Source organism: Hypomesus transpacificus, unplaced genomic scaffold (genome assembly GCF_021917145.1).
Source record: "Hypomesus transpacificus isolate Combined female unplaced genomic scaffold, fHypTra1 scaffold_127, whole genome shotgun sequence".
NCBI lineage: Eukaryota > Metazoa > Chordata > Actinopteri > Osmeriformes > Osmeridae > Hypomesus > Hypomesus transpacificus.
This window is the reverse complement of record NW_025813704.1, coordinates 342,808-368,329: the sequence shown is the minus strand read 5'-3', so window position 1 is coordinate 368,329 and position 25,522 is coordinate 342,808. Positions and strand designations below refer to the sequence as shown.

Below are 25,522 nucleotides of genomic sequence, written 5' to 3'. Positions count from 1 at the left end.
AGCATACATTGTGAAAAAAATAAGTGTCAAAGGGGAAGAACCATAAGAGCATGTAAACAAGTTACAATTAAACAACATGAACCTCAAAGTGCAAGAGTGTACCTGTAGAAAAGCAAGCAATAATAAAAATATTTCACAGTGAGCACAATGATTTAAATCAGTTACAGCCAACCAACAAGAGCAACAAGTCTCTAAGTAAGAGTCATTGTGATCCTGGAGAAAACTAACGTCCAGCAAATCATTCCTAGGTACCGTTGTATTCCCGGAACAAGTGCGTCTTGAGCCTTTTCTGCACATGACAATAAAAGTAGAACACGAGTTTTGGACAATGAGGAAGTGTAACAGATCTCACGGTTTCCATAGTTACAATTCCTGCCCGTAACATGCTCGCATTTCAGTCTGTGTGTGTGTGTGTGTGTGTGTGTGAGTGTGTGTGAGTGTGTGTGTGTGTGTGTGTGTGTGTGAGTGTGTGTGAGTGTGTGTGTGTGTGTGTGTGAGTGTGTGTGAGTGTGTGTGTGTGTGTGGGGGGGGGGGGGGGGGGGTGGGGGGGTACATTCTCTGTTGTCTAGAGCAAAACGTCCCAGGTGGAAACTCTTCCCATATTCTAAACGTTCTCATGGTAGGACGTAAGAAACTAATCCACCTTCCCTACCACAGTTAAAAAAAACTGAAAATATGTTTTCATTTTAAGAGATTTTAGATTGAGTGATATTACTGTAAAACGTCATGTGAGACAAGCACTAGAATCCGTAATTTATTCATTGTCATTACGTTATGGAACATTGACATTTTTATACTCAAACATATATTCCAGATATTGTGACCAAAAATTATAATGTGGCACCATTCATTTCAAGGAGTAAATCCGACATACAATCACTTTAACACAACCTTGCGGTTCATCATCATTAGCACTGTAGTCACTTTAACACCCTGCGCTTCATCAGCACTTCTCATGTGTTTACACCAAGGGAGGTGGCTCCACTTGGCTCCACTAGGCCAGAGTAGAAGAGATAGATTCACCCAGAAGGAAGTTCATTGAATACCCCGACTCAACACAGCGAACAGAAAACTGTTTCAGTGCAAATTACAAATACGGTGAAGGTAACTGGTGCTCAGACGATGGCCAGCTAAGCTGCAGCACCAGGTGAGTACTAGTCCTCACCTAGGGTGTGTGTGTGTGTGGGGGGGGGGTATGGCACGACACTTCAGCGCTCCCTGAGAGAGAGAGGCGGGGGGGGCAGAGAGAGAGGACAGACTCTTCCCTATCGCCTCAGCAGAAAGGCCAGAAGAGACATGAGCCCCAGAAGGTAGCTGCTTCCAGAGGTGCTGCCGGCGCCCGAGGCAGCTTGCGTGGTCACCACCCTGCCGTTGGTCGGCTGGATGCCCCGGAAGGTGTTGACCATCAGGGTGGTGGAGGTGTTGTCGATGTGGACTGTCGTGTAGAATTGGTTGATCTAGACAGAGAGGAGTCCATCAAGCCTTGTGCATTAAAATGTCTTATTAAAAAAATACAAATAAAAGTATGTATATTTTGTGAAATATACATGAAGGATATGAATGAGGTCTGATTTTGAGATGTGAGGAACACTTACCAGGTCCTGGCTGATTTTAATTGTGTCTTTGAAAACGGTCCACACCACCGCTTCATTGCAGTTGGGGGTGGTCAGCGATCCTTGGTAGCGGTAGTATTTGGTACGGTCCACACCCGTCAGCAGATCGTCCAGAGAAATGCCACTGGTGATGTTTGAAATGTCCCCTAGAGAGGCAGGAAACCAAAACAACTTTAAAACATGTTTGTTTGTTTTGTTTTTATAATAAAAATGTGCTGATAAGTGGACTTGCAAACCATTTTTGGTGATGGTGGTCAGGTAGGAAGTCAATGTTTTCCAGCTTGCTGGTGTACCAGTTCCATTGCCGGAGGCTGCCTGTTGAGAGTGTAAATATTATAGCCCTCTTTCATTCAGAATCACAAGAAATATATCTTGTTATCTTACTGCCAAATATTCAGGACAAACTGGGTCCACCTACTGACAATATAATCATCATGTCTGAAGCTGTATGTCTGTCCAGAACTGCCAGCTGTCTGGACTCACCTCGATGAAGAAGCCCAGAGCAGCGAGGCCGGCCGGGTCCTGGACTGCCAGGGTCGTGTTTTTATTCAGAGAAGACTTGACGTTTACGATGTGGAGCTGGAAAAGAATAAAGCAGAGAAGGAAATAAAATAGTGATTCTATTCAAAGTCTTCAGAGAACTTCACTCAGAAGTCATTACGAACGTCATTACATTGAATAAGTGTCTAAGCTCAGCTCGTCTCTTTCCGTTACGTCTAAACAACAGAATAACTGGAGGAGGCAGGGTCCATCTTGTCAGATGTAGAATATCATCCAAGTCATTTAAAATTAAAATGTAAAAGTCTACTGTAGATGAATAAAACAAAACATGCATGTAGCTGACTCTTCAGTCTCGTTATTGGCAAAACAACAGGAAGCGCCTCTGACCTCCATGGGGAAGCGTTTCCCGTCCACGGTGTGTTCGGACCCTAGGGAGGAGCTGCCGTTCCCCCAGTGCAGGTGGAACTGCAGGCTGTCGTAGGTTTCCGTCAGGCCTCCCCCAGACACCTGAACACCACTTGCCAGCTCCACCTGCACTGTAGGGTGGAAGTGAGGTTAAGGTGGTGGGACATGGTTCACAGAAAAAGGATTAGTGGAGGAAAAATACTTTTTATAATATACTTTTGAAAATAGAAGATCAAAACTCATTATTTGATGTTGCACTGAAGATAATACGTTTTTTTTCCTGCACTTTACTATTTGATATTGTAGGTAAGTTGTTTATTGCTTGTTTTGAATACTTTACTTCTTAGAGCGAATGTTTCTCTCTCTCTCTACCCCTCTCTCTACCTCTCTCTCTCTCTCTCTCTCGCTCTATCTCTCTCGCTCTATCTCTCTCTCTCTCCATCCTGATGCAGTGTACTCGACCACAGTACATATCCAGAGTGCAACAATGCTTCAGGCACAGCTGAGCACTGTGGAACTGGATTATGTTTTGGTCACATGGAGGCGTGTTATGGTAGCTCACCCCTTACAGCTAAAGACCACAGCACAGTCACACCCAGGGAACTTGGTATCTCTTTGTAGTTACGTATAATACTCTTGATCTTTGGTATTGAATATGATTAATGAATTGATTTTTCCTATCATATTTTATTTCTGTACAGCATTGATACTTGCTATGCTATATCCTATTTGTATTGTATTGGATGTTTTGAATTGTATTTGAAGAGTAGTTGCAGATGTATGTCTTGAGAGGCAGATAATAGTTAAATAATAGATAGGTAGTTGTTACCATGATAAAAAAAACGGATAGCCTATTGTAGGGAAATCACCATAATAGTCCTACCTAGCTGATTTAACCAGTTGTGGAAGAGCGGTCTCACCCGTTTTGCCTTTGTTCTTTATATGCGTCATGGAGGAGTTGTCTCCAAATTTGGTGAAGGTGAAAGAAGTCAGTTTGGAGTCACCCTTTGCCGACGCGGAGACAATGTCAATTGGGGACTGACTGGATCCATTGCAATATTTAGTGGCAATGGTGGGCCAAGTAGTGTAACCTGAACATTTGAAAAGGAATCTGTTATGCATAGACAAAGACATAACTATAATGGAAAAAAAATATTTTGTAGGCTATCATTTGAAACGAAACCATTTACTTTACAATAATTAGAGTTGGTTACTTACTACAGTTTGAATCATGATAACACCAAGCTGCGGACATGAACAAATTGTATTTATTAAATCTATAGGCTAGCTGTCAACTGAACCAATGCACAAGTAACAAAACGTTAAAATCATGACAAAAATGCATTCCTTTGAATAATATAGCAGAAAGTAACACAGCCTACCAATCGTGCATCTCAAAAGTACAGCATAAAATCTAGATGGAAACTGACTTTTGCACCGGTCCATTGAAACACCTACCAACAGAGCTGGCAGCACCGTACACAGTGGGTAGCAAGGTGGATGCGATTAAAACGACAATAATTTGACAAGAATCCATCTGAAAAGGTATTTGACACAGGAAATAAATATGTATAACTTGGTGGAGGTAAGAGTCAAGAGCATCGTGACAAGGTACACTAATACACCGTCAACTAGTTTATGAAATTCAATATATGACAAACACAATACCAAATACAATTAAGAAAACTTTACCAAAGTATTCGGCATACTTAAAAAAAGAATTTGAATCGATAAACGGATTTTACTGTATAAGCCTACTCATACGAAGCAAAATAAAACAAAACATAAATAATAAAAAACACTAAGATAAATACAAATAAATCTACCGCTGAAGTATAAACTTCTCCAGCGCGCCCAGTCCTCAGTACCTTACCTTTGCAGGGCACCTGTTCTTCACAGCACTTATGCTCTCCAAGAGCCCAATTTATTAGCAGGCACATCTGTGAAGACATCGTAACACGCCTCTTTGGGGTGTGATCACCACTACCAAGGTACCACAGGGACATTAACAGTTAAGCGTGCAATTTTTTTCCGCATTCCTTTGAGCGCAAATACTATTTTTGGAGCTTCATGTAATATTGTTTTTATGTTAAAGTCAAAATATGATGATCGGTAGCACTATCATTTAGAAGCTTTCATAGCCTACCTTAATTCTGATTTGTGTTTCGAGTTCAACACCTGGACACCCGTGCGTCCAAAGGAGGATAAATGTGGGGGGACGGGACGAACGGACGAGGACGCACAGGACCTCATAAATGTGTGATGGTCAGGTGTCCCAAAACTTTTGTCCATATATTGTATCTGCCAAACCGAGTTTAGCATCTTTCAGGCTGTGCGATACACATTCTACTGCTGTGGTAATGTGGTAATCAGGTTCCTCCACTTCAAGGAGACATGTGCGTCACAGTTATCCACAGTCTCACAGTGCCTCACACAGTTCCATACACAAATCCACCAAAGCTTTACTGCGTTTAATGCAAGGAACAAAACCCTTAAAACCATCACATTTTCCCTCTGATTTGTGTGCTGTTTGTTTACATAGCCAACTAAACACAAAACATTGAATTCAATCAAAAGTTATTCACATTTTTATGGGCCTGCAGCAGGGGCGATTCAAGGATCAGACCTTTCGGGGGGCTCAGCCCCCAATGAGAATGTGAAATGAATACAGTGCCTTGCAAAAGTGCTAAACCCCCTTGCTAATATAAATCCCTAACTTCACTGGATAACAATTAATAGATTTATGTATTATTATGCAAAATATTGAATGAATGAAAAAACTAAGGATGTCCCTTTATTCATGAACTACCAGCATAAAAATTGTATAATAATTTTTAGGGGTGCTGAGATGAAATTTAGGGGTGCTTGAGCAGCCCTTAAAGGGGCAATTGACTGCAAAACCGATTTTACCTCGTCATTGTTGAAAAACGACAGTTCGGAGGGTAAACTGAACATACCGTGAATATCAAAGTCCATTGACACCTCTTTCCTATTCAAATCTCAAAAAGAAAACATTTGGCTGTAAAACGCTAGCTTTTCAACAAAGCCACCGGTCCTACGTAGGACCGCAGTAGCGGTTAGAACCGAAACTGTACTGTCCTGTAGCTAGTGGTCCAGGACAGTGTAGCTAGTGGTCCAAACGTCTATTAATTGTATATTACACATAAATCTGTTTATGTAAATATAAAAAAGTAGGCTACAATTGTTTCAGTATCCACTTAACAAAACACACAGGATTCAGAAAGATCCGTCTTATATCTTAGGAACTGTTTTGTTTAAAAAGTTCAAGCCTATGGCTATAATGTTAAAGAAGGCTATTTTAACTGTCTCGCAACACTCACATAGCGTATCCTGTTGTCTTGTGACAGTGTGTCTCTAAGTTAATTGGTTTAAACCAGAGCTGGTTTCAACCAGAGTTGGCCCTTAGTTCTAGAACATTTTATTTTAGTGTTGGTGCAATCAATGGCGGGTAAGGCGACATTTTCTGATTCTGATTTCAGATTTTAACAATCAATTTGGTTTTGAAATAAGGTCAAAAGATAGGCAAATTAGATAGGCTATTTGACTGTATGATACCGTTTTAACACAAATGGTATATTAGTCCATAGAAGTGTGGCGATTTGTAAGAGCACAAATCCCCGCTGTCCTGTTACCGTTGTTTTTGATGAGCATTTCAATTGTTGATGTCTTTGTTAAGGTCACCATCCACATCATCAGAAAGAACGACAGCGTTTGCCGGTACATGGCTGAGATGTGCCTTGCCTCAGGAACTGTGTTTGAGTGAACATATAGTGTCCTACAGTGTTTTGTACATGTACAAAAAGTGTTTTGAATTGTATTATTTATGTTTTCAAATACATCTATTTTTATTGAAAATATTAATGGTATGTGTTGATTTTTATTTTATTGAGAGAAATGCTTGTAAACAAAGAAAACTAATGTAACCTGGCTGTGTTGACTGACAGGGAACTGCAATTTAACAGTGTATTGGAAAATGAAAATACTCAAACCTTGTTATTATAAACACATTAATATTTCATTTTGTCTTTAAAATAATAAAGAAAACATAATTCATTATTTCCATATGAAGAACAATGTCAATAAATGACACCCCTTGACTGCAAAATGTAGGTAACCTATAGCCTATGTTGACTTTAATTATTAAAATTAATGATATACACGCCGTCACTAGGAGGCGCTGATAACAATAATGCAATAATAACGTCTCCGGCGGTGGCTCATGTGCATTCAGTTACTTTGAGTAAAATACGTTTTTACTAAGTCAATACGTAACAGTCTGCTTTACATTACACACAATGTAAAAATTGACTACTTTGTATGGTAAGCTTGTAGCGACACGTCAAGTATGGTTTAGAGACAGTTTAACTTATATTTTGAAAATAAAAGTTTATAGCCTGTACTCCCATTCTAAAATGTTATGCGACAGTCAACAAAAATGCTGCAAGACAACCAATGCAACTGTTACGAGACAGTTGCGTACCACTATCAACAGAACAGTAACTGTCATGTACCAGTGAAGGCGCTGTCACTACCACTGTCCTGTGCCAGCGGAGGCGCTGTCCTGGACCACTAGCTACTGTCCTGTGCCAGCGGAGGCGCTGTCCTGGACCACTAGCTACTGTCATGTACCAGTGGAGGCGCTGTCCTGGACCACTAGCTACTGTCCTGTGCCAGCGGAGGCGCTGTCCTGGACCACTAGCTACTGTCATGTACCAGCGGAGGCACTGTCCTGGACCACTGGAGGCGCTGGTCCGGACCACTAGCTACACTGTCCTAGACCACTAGCTACAGGACAGTACAGTTTCGGTTCTAACCGCTTCTCAGCTACAGGACAGTACAGTTTCGGTTCTAACCGCTTCTCGATCTTCTCATAGACAACAGCAGCCATGCCTGTTGAATGTTTGGCTCTTTGGGAAGACTGTGAGTGTTAGCCTTCCCTGTACAGCCTGGAACACAGCATTTACGACCGTGGTCCATTTTCAATATCCTTGTTATAATTCAAAACGTTCTTCTTTGTAATTCCTTATAAGTAGCCTACACAGAGCAGCGCGCAGCTAAACTAGTATCGGAGATAGACGCTACCTCGGGCTGGTCTGGATCAGAGCCATAGAAAAAGAGAGTTGCGACACTTCCATAGACTCCCATTGTTATCGAGGAATGCGGAAGTTAAGCGTGTCTCATGCAACCTATAGTTCCAAACATTGTATTTTCCACCGTTGAACCCCATTCATTTTCAGTGTCTACGAAGTAAGTTAGCTGGTAAATGGATGAAAATCATGCATTTTTTCATATTTCAACCACCACATATCAATTGTTATGAGTAGTATTTCATATGGCCAACTTAAGATAAACATTTTCGTAAGATTATAGCTTGTTAGATTCTAAATGCAGTTAGAGCTGTTAGAGCCATATATGGCTTATGGGGTCCGACGCAAGTGAGCTGGTAAATTGATGAAAATCCTGCATTTTTTCATATTTCAACCACCACATATCAATTGTTATTAGTAGTATTTCATATAGCCAGCTGTAGAGAAAATGTATTGTAAGATTATGGCTTGTTAGATTATAGCTTGTTAGATTCTAAATGCAGTTTGCGCTAGACTGTAGGCATGTAAACAAGTTTGGCTTGCTAGTTAACGCAAGAGCATAGAATGTGTGATAATTTAGCCTAGTTTTTGGCAATGGGGCTAACGTTGATTCATGTTCCTGACTGTGTTTCATTCAAATAAATAACCTGTGTAATGAAAATCTACAATTCACGATGCATGTTTGTCCAGATCTTTGTCATGTTATTTTACAGCAAGATATCTAGAGCTAGCTTAGCTAGCTAACTGAAGCTGAGTAGAATCACGATATGGTTTGGTTGCTAAGCTGTAGCCTAACGTTCTACCCACCTAAGTCAATCCAGTTTGCTTCAACAACAGAAGTGGAAACAAGTAATGTTATAATTTCAAATGATATATAGTCAATCTTTTGAAAACAGTGTTGTGTAGACACAATAGATTTATTTGCGCGTTTTTATTTCAAGTCTCCAACTTCGGTGTTTCAGCGAGGGCTGCTGTTGGCCGTGTTGCGTTTTTGCTCCCAGCTTCACTCGTTGATAACCAACCAATCAGCGCGCAGCTTATCTAAATATTAATGAGCATACCATAAAAGCAGAGCCATATGGCTCTGCATAAAAGGAGAAAAGATAGTGTTTTTTCCCGGGAACATTTCAGAGGATCTGTCAGAGGCCATAGAACAGCACCCAGGCCATTTTCAACCCAACCAATGTTACCCTATTCGGAGACCTTAAGGAACAGTGTGAAATACCCCCAAAAAACAGTCAATTGCCCCTTTAAAAGGGTCTAAAATCGCCACTGCCCTGCAGTATAAATACCACTTCTGTTAATTGGGATTTGAGTCATTAATTCTGAGAGTGAAGATTGACTAAACTCCATATTGTTCCTGTTCCACTCATAGGTCCCTACCTCCTCAGGGGCCTTGGGAGACATAACGCTCTGGCAGGCAAGATTTCATTTGAAACATTATTATTTATGTATTAAAAACGATTTAAATTAGTGTCCATTGCTATCATATTTTGCCATACTTAGTGACCGTTTTATGAAAGCAATAACTCACTTCAGTCGGTGATATACGGTCATTAAATTCCAGTTAATGAGTGTCTTTCGCCCGACGTGAAGGAATTTGGGGAAAGTTTCACTTCCTTCCTGCTCGCAGAATTCTTCATCACTGCGTCTCACCCTCTCATTTATCTAATCTCAGTGTGTTTGTGTGAAGAAATACTAAATACTATTTCAGCCATTGTATCTAGACAAGTGTAGACTTTAACCCAATCTGTAAATATCAAAATAAAATATGGATTAAAAAAACATGCGTCATATTACTGATTGCTTATGAATGCATATCCATTCAAAATGGGGGGAGGGAGAGGGGGAGGGAGGGAGGGAGGGAGGGAGGGAAGGAGGGAGGGAGGGAGAGGGGGAGGAAGAGGGAGAGAGAGGGGGAGTTTAAGAAAGGAAGGAAGGGAAGGGAAGGAAAGTAAGTTATTTCAGAAAGAGCGATGTGAATACACACTCTCTCATAGTGTGCCAGTGGTATGTTGCTTTAAATTAAATTAAATTCCTTCAGACATTTTACATGAGACTTTTTTCTATTGTTGGTTTGTTGTAACTGTCTTAAAAGCATTGTACTCGCTGTAAAATATATTATGATTGCTTGCTTTTTCCACAGGTACACACTTGCACTTTTGAGGTTCTAACTGTTTCTTACAGTTCTGTTCTGTTTCTAACTGCTCTTATTGTTTTTCTCTTTGGGACTTATTTGGTTTCACAATGTACGCTTCATCCATCACAGACCCCTTCCTGGACCCACTGCAGTTTGCCTACAGAGCCAACAGGTCGGTGGATGATGCCGTTAACATGGCCCTCCACTTCACCCTACAGCATCTGGACTCCCCAGCATCCTACGCCACGATCCTGTTTGTGGACGTCAGCTCTGCCTTCAACACCATCATCCCCGCTCTGCTCCAGGACAAGCTCTCCAACCTGAACGTGCCCGACTCCACCTGCAGGTGTATCACAGACTTCCTGTCTGACAGGAAGCAGTGCGTTAAGCTGGGAACACAAGTCTCTGACTCCCGGTCCATCAGCACTGGATCTCCTCAGGGCTGCGTCCTTTCTCCTCTGCTCTTCTCCCTGTACACCAACAGCTGCACCTCGAGTCATCCGTCTGTCAAACTTTTGAAGTTTGCGGACGACACCACCCTTATTGGGCTCATCTCTGACGGGGACGAGTCTGACTACAGGTGGGAAGCTGGTGACCTGGTGTAGCCAGAACAACTTAGAGCTCAATGCTCTTAAGACAGTGGAGATGGTTGTGGACTTCAGGAAGAACACAGCCCCACTCCCCCCCATCACCCTGTGTGACTCCCCAGTCAACACTGTGGAGTCCTTCCGCTTCCTGGGCACTATCCTCTCCCAGGACCTCAAGTGGGAACTGAACATCAGCTCCCTGACCAAAAAAGCACAACAGAGGATGTACTTCCTACGGCAGCTGAGAAAATTCAACCTGCCAAAGACAATGATGGTGCACTTCTACACAGCCATCATTGAGTCCATCCTCATTTCTTCTATCACCATCTGGTACACTGCTGCCACTGCCAAGGACAAGAGCAGACTGCAGCGTATCATCCGCACTGCTGAGAAGGTGATCGGCTGCAATCTGCCTTCCCTCGAGGACCTGCACACCTCGAGGTCCTTGAGGCGAGCAAGGAAGATTGTGGCCGACCCCTCCCACCCTAGACACTCCCTGTTCCAGCTACTCCCCTCTGGCAGAAGGCTGCGGTCCATCAAGACCAAAACCTCACGCCACAAGATAAGTTTCTTCCCATCCACTGTTGGCCTTTTTAACAAGGCCAAGGACTCACACTGACTTTAAATCACAATCTGCACAATGACACCCTGCACATTGAAATTTGCACTACTGTATCGTTCTCTTGCACTATCTGTATTTTTAGGTTAGATTGTAAATTATGGCTACTTATATTTTGTATCCTATTCCCCTTAGTATTAGCTAGACCCCCCTTAGTATTAGCTAGACTTTGCTCCTTTTGTATAGTTAGTCCACATATTTAAGTTTCAATATTCCTATATGTTTAATGTATGCACCTCCCTGCCAAAGTAAATTCCTTGTTTGTGCAAACATTCATGGCGAATAAAATCCCTTCTGATTCTGATTCATGTTTGGCTACCTGCAATGTTTGGGGCTTTCTCGTTGTTATGATCAGTGATCTGTGCACTTTTGTAAAACTCTCTTGGAAGTCGCTTTGGATAAAAGCGTCTGCTAAATGCATTACTGTAACTGTAATGTAAGGTGTTGCGTGAGAAATGGTTGAAATTCGTGAGTCTCTTGGTCTCTTTCACCAAAGCGTGAAACTTGAGTCCTGAATATAGATAGGGCCTACTAAAAAAAATAACGGGTAGATAAAATCCAAGCCCCCACCCCTCGCCCCTCGGCTTGAAGCAACGGCCCCGGTGGATGTAGGTGGTATTGCATGTACGGTTAGGTTTCCGACTCTTCCGGTCGTTTTTATTCTATTAACTCCATTCAACATTTACAAAACTATCTCCCCCAATAATTTTTGTTTGATTCTTGAACCTGGCTCATACTACTAGCTTTTTTATAGAATAATTTTTCCCGATTTTTGCTGAGTTGGAAACCAATCCGAAATGGGTAAACTAGCAACCCATTTATTTGCTTAGTCAATGAAAGTTGCCTGCAAATGTGCTCGCGGATACTAACAGGGCACGCGCACAAAAGTTCACATTGGCCGATAACCGATTTACATGAGCTGTCGGAGCTATGGAAAAAAAAAGCCACTGTTTAAAGCTAGACAGGAAGACACGGAAGTGGAAAGATGGCCGCGTCCAGTCTCGCGCTCTCGCTTGCCTCACTGCGCCATTGAGCACTTTTCATAGAAATGAATGGGGACACCATCTTGGAAGACAAAAGTAGCTTACTCTAGTTATATTAACTCTATGATCAAATCAGGCTGTAGTTTTAGCCGTGGTAACGATATTCCATGTACCACGGCTATGACGTCTAATTCCTTTGCACAATTACATATCACTCCGCTTCAGTTATCCCCCCAAAAAACTATGTAGCTAGCTAATAGCTAGCTGGTAGATTGCAGGTTAACTTCAACATAAAATAGTTTGCTAACAAACAAAGTTATCAAACAAAAAACAATTCTAATAACTAAGTCAATATAACGCTAGTATAGGGAAAAAATAAAATACACTAGCTGCCAGTGTGTAGTCTAGAGCTAGCAGTAGCTACGACTAACTATGTGAAGGTAGGCAGGCGGGATTTCATTTTGAACATTATTTATTTATTAAAAATGATATAAATTTGTGTCCATTGCTTACATATTGCCATACTTAGTGACCGTTTTATGAAAGCAATGAATCACTTCAGTCGGTGATAAACGGTCATTAAATTCCAGTTAATGAGTAGTGTCTTTCGCCCGACGTGAAGGAATTTGGGGAAAGTTTCACTTCCTTCCTGCTCGCAGAATTCTTCATCACTGCGTCTCAACCTCTCATTTATCTAATCTCAGTGTGTATGTGTGTGTGAAGAAATACTAAATACTATTTCAGCCATTGTATCTAAACAAGTGTACACTTTAACCCAATCTGTAAATATCAAAATAAAATAGGGATAAAAAAATATGCCTCATATTACTGATTTCTTATGAATACATAACCATTCAAAAAATTATCAATAATCAATAATAATTAAATAAGCCAAGATAACAAAAACAGCATGCAGGAACAAATATATATATTATACATCTACTGATGACACATTTAATGACGTTAGACATCATTCAGTAACGTACATTGTATGTTAAATCTGTTATAGGACTTTCAATGCATGAGGGCCACAAATACACAGCTGTCCCTCACTGAGGGCCTCACTGAATGACAGACAGCACAGTGACCCAGAGCCTAGCCAAGCAGTGACCCAGAGCCTAGCCAAGCAGTGACCCAGAGCCTAGCCAAGCAGTGACCCAGAGCCTAGCCAAACAGTGACCCAGAGCCTAGACAAGCAGTGACCCAGAGCCTAGCCAAGCAGTGACCCAGAGCCTAGCCAAACAGTGACCCAGAGCCTAGCCAAGCAGTGACCCAGAGCCTAGCCAAACAGTGACCCAGAGCCTAGCCAAGCAGTGACCCAGAGCCTAGCCAAACAGTGACCCAGAGCCTAGCCAAGCAGTGACCCAGAGCCTAGCCAAGCAGTGACCCAGATCCTAGCCAAGCAGTGACCCAGAGCCTAGCCAAGCAGTGACCCAGAGCCTAGCCAAACAGTGACCCAGAGCCTAGCCAAGCAGTGTGCCTGGCCAGGCCAGGAGCAGGAGGAGGAGGAGGGGGGTGGCTGGAGGGCGGAGGTTGGGGGCGGCTGCTTTGGTGTAGATGGTTCTGCTGCGGAGCGGTTGTTGAGGACGGAAGACGTTGGTGAATCCGGCATAGGTAGGAAACCTCTTCATCTGTAGGAGGGAGAGGGGGAGGGAGAGGGGAAGGAAGAGGTAGAGGGAGAGAGAGGGGGAGGGAGGGAGGGTTCATCTTATATTTTCCATTGAAATCACGTAAACCGGTCCTGTCAGTGTCATGTGGCCTGTTCAGTTTACCTTCCTGTTTGACTGGCTGGTATGGGAGTGACTTGCCTAACAGGCGGTCATTTCATACTTGATTGTTTGAAGTGAGATCAGGCAGCATGCCTATCCCTTATCAGATGTAGTGAGCAATTCTGGATTGCAGCCTCGCTCAGATATGATCCCCAACCTTATTCTTGTACAGTTGGCAGAGGGCTCCCGAGAAGAATCCTAATTGCAAAGTCATCAGTTACATGACTAGGCCTTTTCGTAGATGCTTAGATCTCTGTGATGTGATATGCTAATCCTGGTCTGTGTGTCATATTAATTTGTAAACTTTTTCTGTAATATTCTTTTTCTAAAAGAGTTAGATGGAGTTCATCTTTATTGCACTCTAAGTGGAACCGACACAATGCTTTGGCCTCAAATGGAGAAGGCTTTCAGCTCCTCACTGAGTGCCCATTGGACGCCTCAGGGACTGCTTGCACCTGTGAGTGAGATTTGCATCGAGATTTGAGGTATTTCAAAGAAATTCTCAGTTAATAGATCTGGCCTGACAAGGACATCTGCTTCTGTCTAGCACGGGAGTGTCCAGTTTTTTTGGCACAAGAGCTATTAATAATTTTTTTTAACATGTTGCAAGCTATTTCTTTTCCTCAACAATTATATTGCTTAACAGTCCATCCTGGGTGTTAAAGGTTCATTCTCATGATGTGTGCTGCTGGAATCTTTCTAGTCAACAAGGTTCCGAAAGTTAGGGCCAGAGTGACGTAATTTAAACTCATTTTGGAGACTGATGATTTACATTTCCCAGGCATCCACATTCAGGCTGAACACCTCGCCAATTTCTTCAGACATTTCAGATATTGAAAGGAAGTAACACATGGCTCTGGTATTCTAAACTAATTTAACCTTTCTTCAAATTCCTGAGCCGGTAGTTTTTAATGGCAATAATGTTAAGAATTCATCTTTGACAAAAACTCACCAAATGCCATTCTGATGAATATTACCAACTGTACAGTGTGATCGCTGGCATCCTCTGACTTGTTGCACCAAACAGAAACTCTGACAGGTGCTACAGTTGTTTGCCGACATTTTTGAAGAGAGCAAGATCTGCTGTGACTGCACAGCAGGTCTTTGCTCTCTTCAAAAATGTCAAAAACATGGATCTCTTTTGGACTCTATATTCACATATAAATGCATTGTGCAATTGGCAATTCAATGTAAAAATGGCAAGCCCGGGTCTAGAATTCAGTTTCACACTCAGTCCAAACGATTATCAGGGCCTACTGGTTTTTGAGGGATAAAAATGAAGCATTTCCAGCTACACCGCTCTCCATATGGTCTATTCCACTCACCAGGTCCTTGTCCACCTTGACTGGGTGTTTGAAGATGGTCCAAACCACTGCCTCATTGCAGGGGGGGGTGGTTAAGGAGCCATTGTAGCGGTAGAAAGTCTTGCGATCCACATCTCCAAGCAGGTCATCCAGAGAGATGTTGTGGGTAACTTCAACAGTGGTGCCTAGAAAATGACATCTGAACATCACAGTTCTATAGTTTCCTTCCTGTGGCCGTGTTCCTACAATTTAAACTTTCAGGTTGTCTATCATACACTTCCTGTCAAAGTAAATCTCAGTCAGATGATTGGTTGCTGCTGGTAATCTGTCTTGCACGTACTCACTTATGTTTGAAACTGCTGACAGGTACGACGTCAGTTTCATCCAAGCATCAGAGTTGTCGTTAGAAATCTTCAAAACATAAAAAACCAAAGCAGTTAAAGAACAGGACAAGCCCCAGGAGAGGCCAGTGTCTCCTCTTTACATCTCACAAGTTTTTCTGCCTTTTGGTGAAGTCTAAACAATGTTTAAAGAAACCATTTCTGCTCACCTTGTGACTATTAGGGGTTCCTGGGCTTGGGACAGCTTCCTCCCTGCCCTGGAGGTGATGGGGTGGTGGAGTTTATGGGGTGGTGGAGGTGATGGGGTGGTGGAGGTGATGGGGTGGTGGAGGTGATGGAGTGGTGGAGGTGATGGGGTGGTGGAGGTGGTGGGGTGGTGGAGTTTATGGGGTGGTGGAGGTGATGGGGTGGTGGAGGTGATGGGGTGGTGGAGGTGATGGGGTGGTGGAGGTGATGGAGTGGTGGAGGTGATGGGGTGGTGGAGGTGATGGGGTGGTGGAGTTTATGGGGTGGTGGAGGTGATGGGGTGGTGGAGGTGATGGGGTGGTGGAGGTGATGGGGTGGTGGAGGTTATGGAGTGGGGAGGGTTGTGTGTGTGGGGGGGGGGTTAGTAGTAGTGGTGGGTAGGGGTTGGGGTGAAGAGGGTCATTCAGTCTATGCATTCATATGGAATTATAACCCAACACACAATGCATGTATTCAGCAAGGCAGTTTAGTTTAACTGACATCCGTGGATCTGGACACTGTGTACCTCAAGAAAGAACCCCAGCACAGCAAAACCGTTGAACGTCTGTTTAGCTTCCTCCAAGGTCAGGTCACTCCTCTGAGACACCACGTGCATCTGGGAGGGGGAAAGGAAGTCAGGCCAGCACCAGCTCATGAGGAACGTACTGAAACCAAGACCCTCCGCTGGACGATGGTTAGTTACTCCCTCCTGTGTCCTGTCTTTCTTTCCTCCAACCGAGATGACATCTTGGGCTTTCAAACTATGTCACAAACGTAAATTACCTCAGCAACAGCCGTGTAATTATAGTTAGTTATAGGTGCAACTATTGACAAATGAGAAAACTGTTGTAAAAATGTTTTTACTTTAAAATGGATTTAAGTTACGGAAGAAATGTGAGCATCATAAAATAAATAATCATTCCCGACCTGCTGACCTAACCATCAATTGCTCTAACCACTAATTCATACCCCCCTGATTGTAGTGGGACTGGTTCCTACCACCATGGGGAACCTCTTGGAATTGAGGGTGTGTTCTGAGCCAAGCGTCTGCTGGTCAGTGGTGCCCCAGTGGAAGTGGAACTGGAGGGTGGTGTACTTGTAGCCTAGACCACCTCCAGACAATGACACCAAGTCATCATGCAAAACACATTTCACTAAGGAGGGAGGGAGGACAGTGGGTGGGATGGGTGGAGAGAGGGTGGGGAAGAGAGAGAGGGAGGGTAAATTGTGGGGAGGGAGGGAGCAAAAGAGAGAGCGGGGAGGGGGGAATAGAGTGAGGAGGGGGAGATAGAGAGAGGAGGGGGAGATAGAGAGAGGAGGGGGAGATAGAGTGAGAAGGGGGAGATAGAGAGAGGAAGGGGAGATAGAGAGATGAGGGGGAGATAGAGAGAGGAGGAGATAGAGAGAGGAGGAGATAGAGAGAGGAGGGGGAGATAGAGAGAGGAGGGGGAGATAGAGAGAGGAGGTGATAGAGAAGAGGGGAAGATAGTGAGAGAAGGAGGAGATAAATGAGGAGGAGAATGAGAGAGGAGGAGATAGAAGTAGTAGAGATTGTGATTAGTAAAACGAGTTGGTCATGTCGGTCTCCAAAAGTCTGACAGTGTGTTTGCATTGCACCAAACTTTTTCTTTTGTAGCTACAGTATGGTATTAATTGTACAGGATGGTGTACTTAGCTGTACAATAGAGAGATATTTCTGTACCATACGTGTTTAAGGTCAAATTGTAAAATGCACATTGACTGTTTTTGGGAAAAAAGAGTTATGGAAATACTTCCTTAACAGTGCAGCATAACTAGACTGAAAAAATACAGATTATAAAAAATACAAGAGTATATATCTGGTGTAACCTGAACAAGACTTCCCCCTACCTGAGTGTCCTGTGTTAACGAGGTGCTTGATGGCACGCTGGTCGTCAAAATGGTCGAAGATGAAGTCCTGCAGCATTCTGTCCACCATAACCTGGTCTTCTACAATGTTGACAGGAGACTGGTTGTCCCCCCCGCAGTGGGAGTCAGGGATCTGGCTCCACAGAGACGGAGAGAAGGCTGCAGAGCCGTGGGGTTAGAAACTTTTTGAAAATAACTTAAAATGTCTCATGGGTTCAATTCCAAATCTATCAAACTGGTCAAGCTTTGTGTTTAACTGAATTGGTTGTTTACGAATTGTTCGGACCAGTGCAAAGAGATGACGACAATATGCAAGGAAGGAATGTGTTTACAATTTAGAAGGAGAAAAAAGAGTATCTTACAGCACTTGTCATCGTAGCACCAGTCTGAATGTAATGAAGCTGATAAAAAAAAATATACATATCTAAATCAATGACATGATGACATGACGATCTTCCTCCTACGTAGTTCAATAAAACCATGACACACAATAAAGCTAGCATGCCATTCCCTCAACCCACCAGGGGTTGGCGTAACAGCGGGGGAGGCAGAGACTACGCGCTGGTTGAGAGGCTGTGTGGGCCGATAGATGTTCGTCAGATTGATGTTCTTTGGGAACTTCACCATCTGAAAAAGAAGCACAGAGAAACTGCTGAGTCACGAACAAAAACGTTGTAGGCCTATGTCACATCAAATGACAACAACTAAAAAAGACAGTCCTTCCTTGGATACGGTTGTCACCTCTTACACTGGTCCGAACAGTTTGTAAACAATCACTTTCAGTTAAACACAGTTTGACTGATTTGGAACTGGTTTGATATATTTGGAATTAAACTTGATACTTTTCATAAATGTCATATCTCCATGACACAGAAAGATTCAGTTGGGTGCATTGCAAACAGAGACTTATGTAGACAGACACGACCAGCGGGTTTGTACTAAAACACAATCTCTACTAATCTCTACTATTCTTTGTCTTTCCCTTTCTCTCTCTCCTTCCTCAAGGTCATTGACGTTTCAAAACAAGCAGGTATTGATGAGGAAGTGGAAGAAGGGACAGTAAATGAGGCTGAACAGGGGCCGTAGGCGTATGCCAAGTGCTGCAATAAAAGACTGCATAGGAACTGGGGAATGTTTGGGTGATGCATCATTGTCATGATAGGGCGGAGCACACGCGTGTACAGATGAAGGATTATCCGACAACACGTGAAACGGAGCTGTGAGATTGATGAGGATTTGCGATGCAACAGATTAAACAGTCAATCTAAGAGACAAGCTGAGCTGATGGGATCTCCCTGTCTGACAGAAGCATTGTGACGTTGTTGAAGACTGATAATGATGCTAGTCCTTGTGAAGGATCTACAGATTCCTATCGGAGTAACTCACTCTTAAATAATAAGCATACTCATTTCATAATTGACTTTACGTAATACATGATGGAGGGTTGGGTAACAACTGTTCGTTTTGGCCCTTCACCCCAGCCTCACCCCCTTACTTCTTCAAGTTTCACCAAGCTCTCTATTGGCATTCATTCAATTCCCCAAATCACCTGACTCACATGATTTTAATGTCACAAAACTGTCTGGGTGCATACCATCAGCAGCCACCTGCCAGCTACGCTGAAGACAGAACGGAATGTTGCACGACTCAAGATCAAGGTCTGTCATCATAAACATTAGCCGTGTAAATCATTTGGTAATTGTAAAATAGGCATCTCAGTGATATAAGATAAGTTTAAGTCCTTAACCTCCAGAAACTGGTTTGTCAGTGTGGCGTTTTAAAGATAGCAAACAACTTTTTTTTCTTTCTGATGACTCACCAGCTCCCTGCTGATCCTGATTGGCTCTTGAAAGACGGTCCACACCACTGCCTCGTCGCAGGTGGGCGTGGTCAGGGAACCCAGATATCGGTAAAACCTTGTGAGATCCACTCCTGCCAGTAAATCATTGATAGACATGTTGTGGTGCAGCTCAACAACGCTGTCTGAGAGAGCAATCAAACAGAAACAAAAAGAACAGCAAATTAATTAAGTTGTAGCAGACACACACACACACACAGGCAGGCCCCTCCATCCCTCCCTCCCCCCTTTCCCTCCCTCCCCTCATCCTCCCCTCTCTCTTAGTCTGGATGCTACAGCCGATGATGAAGAACCTGCCTGTCTCTGTGAGGTTGCTGAAGTAGGACGTGAAGTTCTCCCAGGCAGACGAGGAAGCCCAGTCCTCGGTCACCTGAGGAGAGGAGACCAGGCTGAGGAGAGGAGACCCAGCTGAGGAGAGGAGACCCAGCTGAGGAGAGGAGACCCAGCTGAGGAGAGGAGACCCAGCTGAGCAGAGGAGACCCAGCTGAGGAGAGGAGACCCAGCTGAGGAGAGGAGACCCAGCTGAGCAGAGGAGACCCAGCTGAGCAGAGGAGACCCAGCTGAGGAGAGAGGAGACCCAGCTGAGCAGAGGAGACCCAGCTGAGGAGAGGAGACCCAGCTGAGGAGAGGAGACCCAGCTGAGGAGAGAGGAGACCCAGCTGAGGAGAGACACATTTACACTGGAGAGAAACACCCCCCCTGCAGACATTTGACTGCCGATTAAGAAGTCGGAGGTTCAAATCCCCCCTGTAGCTCTCATTAGATAAGAACATCTACTATGGGGCTCACCGGATTAGTGTGCAACCATGTAGGCTAAGGCTTTACTCCAGTAGCCTGGGTTCAAATCCCACCATGACCCTTTACTGCAGTGGCCTCGGTTCAAATCCCACCATGACCCTTTACTCCAGTGGCCTGGGTTCAAATCCCACCTTGACCCTTTACTGCAGTGGCCTGGGTTCAAATCCCACCTTGACCCTTTACTGCAGTGGCCTGGGTTCAAATCCCACCTTGACCCTTTACTGCAGTGGCCTGGGTTCAAATCCCACCTTGACCCTTTACTGCAGTGGCCTGGGTTCAAATCCCACCTTGACCCTTTACTGCAGTGGCCTGGGTTCAAATCCCACCTTGACCCTTTACTGCAGTGGCCTGGGTTCAAATCCCACCTTGACCCTTTACTGCATGTCTTTCCCTCTCTATTTCCCAGCCTTTCCTGTCACATTATTTAAAAACGTCCAACAAATCATGAAAAATGCCCCAAACTATGTATATATATTTAAAATATTGTCAGCTAAATGTATTTCCTTATACTGTACATGGCAGTGTGAGTCTTCAGTGCAGCTCCATCTAAAGTATGCTGGGTTTCCTCCAAACCTTGTTTCCCAGCGTGATCAGTTCAGCTGAGGTCAGCTGAGCGCTGGCCTGCTGGCTTACATTGATGAAGAACCCAAACACAGCCAGACCCTCTGGATGTCCCAGGACTTCATCCATCGACAGCTCTTTCTTCACACTCACAATGTGCATCTAGGGAGGATGAGCAGGATGAGGATGAAGAGGGGGGATGGAGGAGGGGGAGGGGGAGGGGGAGGGGGAGGGGGGAGGGGGGGAGGGGGAGGGGGAGGGGGAGGGGGAGGGGGAGGGGGGAGGAGGGAGGGTGGAGGGGCGGGGAGGGGAGGGGGGAGGGGGGGGAGGGGAGGTGAGGGGGAGGGGGAGGAGGGGGGAGGGGGAGGGATTCTGAGCAGTGCACACACAGACCAGGTCTCCACGACAACCACCAGTTTGTAGGTGGAAGGAAAGGTTGCTGTACATTAGGGCTGGGCAACATTTTTTTTATCGATTTATCAAAGTAATGACTTCCCTCAATAAAAATATCGTAACATTAATTCACTTTCAATAATATCGATAATGTCGACAGAGAATAATTAGGAACAGCAGTCCATTTAATTTCTGTGATGCAGTAGGAAGTTGCAGAGAAATGGTAGCCTACGTATGCTCACTAAAATATACTGACTATGCACCTCGAGTGGAGTAGCTAATGTTAACTGCGTAAAATGAGTCTTATTGACGAAAACATGGCAGTGACGTGGCAGCGATAGACATGACAAGGGAGCAACTTCAAATGAAGAAATTATTGATAAAAGGGTTGGTCTTCTTCAGTTATTTGGAAGTGGTTTGGCTTTTTGAAATCCGACAAAGAGCAGAGCAATGTTCGGTGCAAATTGTGTAGTAAACAAACAGGTGGCTACCAAGTCTTGTAATACGACAAACCTTTTTTACCACCTGAAGCTAAATCACTCGTTGGAACCTGCAGAAAGTGTGAGTTTGCGCCAAGGTATTGACAAAAAGCACGTTTTTAAAAAGCGTAAGTTACTTGATCCCAGGTAGGCCTACGTGCTCCCTGGACGCAAACACTTCTCTCACACGGCGCTGCCTAAACCTTATGCCGAGTGTAGGAAAAAGTTGAGGAAGAGACTTATTTGGCTACTGCTACGGATCTGTGGTCTATCGTCTTAATTATCGTTATTGAATGGAAATATAAATATCTATCGGGATAATTTTTTACCCATATCGCCCAGCCCTACTGTACATCTTTCCTCTACACACACACACACGTACAGTAACACACACACACGTACAGTAACACACACACATGCACGGTGACATCCCCACACACATACACATTAATCCATGCGCACACACACACCTCCACATGTACAGAGTCAGTCACACACACACACACCTCCACATGTACAGAGTCAGTCACACACACACACACCTCCACATGTACAGAGTCAGTCACACACACACCTCCACATGTACAGAGTCAGTCACACACACACACACCTCCACATGTACAGATTCAGTCACACACACACCTCCACATGTACAGAGTCAGTCACACACACACACACTTCCACATGTACAGAGTCAGTCACACACACACACACCTCCACATGTACAGAGTCAGTCACACACACACCTCCACATGTACAGAGTCACACACACACACACACACACCTCCACATGTACAGAGTCACACACACACCTCCACATGTACAGAGTCAGTCACACACACACACACCTCCACATGTACAGAGTCAGTCACACACACACACACACCTCCACATGTACAGAGTCAGTCACACACACACACACACCTCCACATGTACAGAGTCAGTCACACACACACACACCTCCACATGTACAGAGTCAGTCACACACACACACACCTCCACATGTACAGAGTCACACACACACACACCTCCACATGAACAGAGTCACACACACACACACACCTCCACATGTACAGAGTCAGTCACACACACACACACCTCCACATGTACAGAGTCAGTCACACACACACACACCTCCACATGTACAGAGTCAGTCACACACACCTCCACATGTACAGAATCAGTCACACACACACACACCTCCACATGTACAGAGTCAGTCACACACACACACACCTCCACATGTACAGAGTCAGTCACACACACACACACCTCCACATGTACAGAGTCAGTCACACACACACACACCTCCACATGTACAGAGTCTGTCACACACACACACACACCTCCACATGTACAGAGTCAGTCACACACACACACACACACCTCCACATGTACAGAGTCAGTCACACACACACACACCTCCACATGTACAGAGTCCGTCACACACACACACACACACCTCCACATGTACAGAGTCAGTCACACACACACACACCTCCACATGAACAGAGTCACACACACACACCTCCATGGGATATCTGTGTCCATCGACGGTGTGTTCTGAGCCAGGCTGGAGGTCTGTATCCCCCCAGTGGAACTTGATCTGCAGGGGGAGGTAGGTCCCGCTGAGGCCACCCCCCCTCACCTCCACCAGGCCCTCCTTCAACACGCACATCACTGGCAAACAAGCCATGGAGGATCAAAGTTAGCATTTATTTATTTTTGCTTTAAGAATCATAACTCTTTTTTTTGTACTGTGTGTGTTATTTACTGTCTTGTCTGTCCTGACTTGAGCAAATAATAATTTCCCTTTGTGGACAATATCTCTCTTTCTATCTCTATATTATTCAGATTCTATCTCAGAACGTGACGTGAAGATGAGGTCTTGCTGTGCCAAGCCAAACAAGATGACTGCTGGCGGACACGCCCCAGCCAAACCTGAGTGTCCGGTGTTGGTGAGGTAGTCCATCACCCGGGGTGGGAGAAATTGTCGAGCTGGAATGTCTGGAGGTTTGGGTCGGTCACGACATGACTACTGACAATGTCAACAGGAGACTGCCTCCCTCCACCACAGGAAGAACCATGCATGCTACAACCAATGGGAGGGGCTGTTATCTGAGAGAGAGAGAGAGAGGAGAGAGAGAGAGAGAGGGAGAGAGAGAGAAAGGAGAGAGAGAGAGAGAGAGAGAGAGAGAGAGAGAGAGGAGAGAGAGAGGGAGAGAGAGAGAGATAGAGGGGGAGAGAGAGGAGAGAGAGAGAGAGAGAGAGAGAGAGAGAGAGAGAGAGAGAGAGAGAGAGAGGGGGGGGGGAGAGAGAGAGAGAGAAGAGGGAGAGAGAGTGAGAGAGAGAGAGAGAGAGAGAGAGAGAGAGAGAGAGAGAGAGGGGGGGAAAGAGGAGAGAGAGAGAGGGAGAGAGAGAGAGAAAGGAGAGAGAGAGAGAGAGGGGGAGAGAGAGAGAGAAACAGAGAGAGAGAGAGAGAGAGAGAGAGAGAGGGGGGAGAGAGAGAGAGAGAGAGGAGAGAGAGAGAGAGAGAGGGGAGAGAGAGAGAGAGAGGGGGGGGTCATCAACACTCACAGGAAGGTTTATCATGACTTTGTAAGTGATATTTTACACAATATAGCATTTGTTTAAAGCTGTTGTGAAACTTATGCTACACGATATATTCTCACCACATCCATGATGGCACCAGTCAACACTGTCTGAAAACAAGATGAGATTGTTTGAAGTACCAGGTAGTACTAGCCTAAAGGCATTCCAATACATCTGGCAATATAGACAGAGAAGCATTCTTGATTTATTTTACAACACACATTTGCATTTACCAATTTACTCTTTCAGCAGACGCTTTTATCCAAAGCAACGTACAAGTTATGGATATAGATTTGTGTATGCTTGTACATACAGTATGATATACTGTACATACATATATATATATACACAAAAATCAAAGATCAGAAGTGCATAGTTCAACAACTGATACCTAATTGAGAATATGTATATCCACTTATTCACCTAAGGATGCCTTTGCCAACACCCAGACAACCATACTCACACAGCAGACAGGCAACACGCATCTTTGGGACACAAACGGACAGAAATACATTAATACACAAAGTAAAAACATTACATGAGTAATTACGTAATGAAGAAACACAGTTAAGCAGAGGGACACGATTTAATGTGTTAAATTTAGGAAGAGATTATTTGAACATTTACTTCAATTATTTTTTTCTTCAGACATAATTCTCTGCCAAATAAATAAACCAACAACCCTGTAACTATGAAAGACACACCAACCTTGGAATGTGGGTTTGTGTTCAGTGTGCACCAGTGAGCAGTGATGCTGTCCGGTCAGAAGAAAGTCTCTATCCTCGAACAGATAACTGATGTTCCTCTGGATGATGAAGAAAGGTAGCATGTGGAGATGTTGGGATGGAGGACTGTTACACAGTTTTTAAAAGTGAGGGATGACGGAGGTATGGAGGGCGTAGAATGTATATACAACACAGAATCAATACAGGTGAACAGGGAGCGGGACGGCTGACACAGATGTTCGGTTGAACTTGATGGCAAAATACTAACATGGGCAAGAGGTAATGAAGTGTAATGTTGGCCTCCTCTGCCTTCCTGAACCGTGATGATGTCACACCCCTCCGCCTACACGTTGGAATACAGTTTGTAAATAACTGATGGCAACCTAATAAACTCCACTTGTGTTGTTGTAATTGAGTTGTCACACGGTATCAGACATTAACCAATTGAAAACCTTTGTCACCTTGCATACCGCAACTAATGTGGTTAATGGAACAGGCCTTTGGCAAATTTATTCCTGTAAACAACAACGTCTTAATACTTAGAAACGTTTTTTCTGTCCAACATTACACAGTTGAGGGGGTTAAGAGGAAAGTTGGAGATGTTGAAGGACTAGGTTTAAGAAAGTGTTTGTTG

The 25,522-nt window shown here is 44.1% G+C and overlaps 2 protein-coding genes across 6 annotated transcripts; both read right to left on the bottom strand.

Moving 5' to 3' along the window:
• Nucleotides 1-741: 741 nt before the first annotated feature.
• Nucleotides 742-4,787, bottom strand: ca15b (carbonic anhydrase XVb). 3 transcript variants are annotated; one of them, XM_047050778.1, is made up of 10 exons: nt 4,666-4,787; nt 4,346-4,502; nt 3,978-4,056; nt 3,738-3,764; nt 3,440-3,610; nt 2,502-2,650; nt 2,097-2,192; nt 1,850-1,928; nt 1,596-1,759; nt 742-1,457 (listed from the first exon to the last, which is right to left on the bottom strand). In XM_047050778.1, exons 1-10 carry the CDS (start codon nt 4,770-4,772, stop codon nt 1,266-1,268), a joined length of 1,221 nt encoding a protein of 406 aa, XP_046906734.1. In that variant the 5' UTR covers nt 4,773-4,787; the 3' UTR covers nt 742-1,265. The 3 variants fall into 3 exon arrangements, with proteins under 3 accessions (XP_046906734.1, XP_046906736.1, XP_046906735.1); XM_047050780.1 differs by lacking the exon at nt 4,666-4,787 and having other exon boundaries at nt 4,393-4,474; XM_047050779.1 differs by lacking the exons at nt 4,346-4,502; nt 4,666-4,787 and adding an exon at nt 4,212-4,286.
• An 8,080-nt stretch (nt 4,788-12,867) lies between these two features.
• LOC124488193 (carbonic anhydrase 4-like) lies at nt 12,868-25,117 on the bottom strand. Of its 3 annotated transcripts, none has more exons than XM_047050743.1 (17): nt 24,872-25,117; nt 24,555-24,648; nt 24,244-24,273; nt 23,513-23,689; nt 23,100-23,251; nt 20,772-20,861; nt 19,638-19,710; nt 19,302-19,465; nt 18,004-18,109; nt 17,845-17,883; nt 17,465-17,641; nt 16,565-16,749; nt 16,122-16,211; nt 15,580-15,627; nt 15,374-15,440; nt 15,051-15,214; nt 12,868-13,587 (listed from the first exon to the last, which is right to left on the bottom strand). In XM_047050743.1, exons 4-17 carry the CDS (start codon nt 23,541-23,543, stop codon nt 13,420-13,422), a joined length of 1,554 nt encoding a protein of 517 aa, XP_046906699.1. In that variant the 5' UTR covers nt 23,544-23,689; nt 24,244-24,273; nt 24,555-24,648; nt 24,872-25,117; the 3' UTR covers nt 12,868-13,419. The 3 variants fall into 3 exon arrangements, with proteins under 3 accessions (XP_046906699.1, XP_046906698.1, XP_046906700.1); XM_047050742.1 differs by having other exon boundaries at nt 24,587-24,648; XM_047050744.1 differs by having other exon boundaries at nt 16,595-16,749; nt 24,587-24,648; nt 24,872-25,114.
• Nucleotides 25,118-25,522: the final 405 nt, after the last annotated feature.

Excerpts from the sequence above, each read along its gene's own strand:
- LOC124488193 (XM_047050743.1), bottom strand. The coding sequence starts at position 23,543 with ATGGACTACCTCACCAACACCGGACACTCAG. Across the intron at positions 19,711-20,771 it reads TGTTTGGGTTCTTCATCAAT|GTGACCGAGGACTGGGCTTC; the intron begins GTAAGCCAGCAG and ends TCCTCTCCTCAG. Across the intron at positions 15,628-16,121 it reads TGCTGGGGTTCTTTCTTGAG|GGCAGGGAGGAAGCTGTCCC; the intron begins GTACACAGTGTC and ends CATCACCTCCAG.
- ca15b (XM_047050778.1), bottom strand. The coding sequence starts at position 4,772 with ATGAGGTCCTGTGCGTCCTCGTCCGTTCGTCCCGTCCCCCCACATTTA. Across the intron at positions 4,057-4,345 it reads GAGAAGTTTATACTTCAGCG|ATGGATTCTTGTCAAATTAT; the intron begins GTAGATTTATTT and ends ATACCTTTTCAG. Across the intron at positions 1,458-1,595 it reads TTAAAATCAGCCAGGACCTG|ATCAACCAATTCTACACGAC; the intron begins GTAAGTGTTCCT and ends CTCTCTGTCTAG.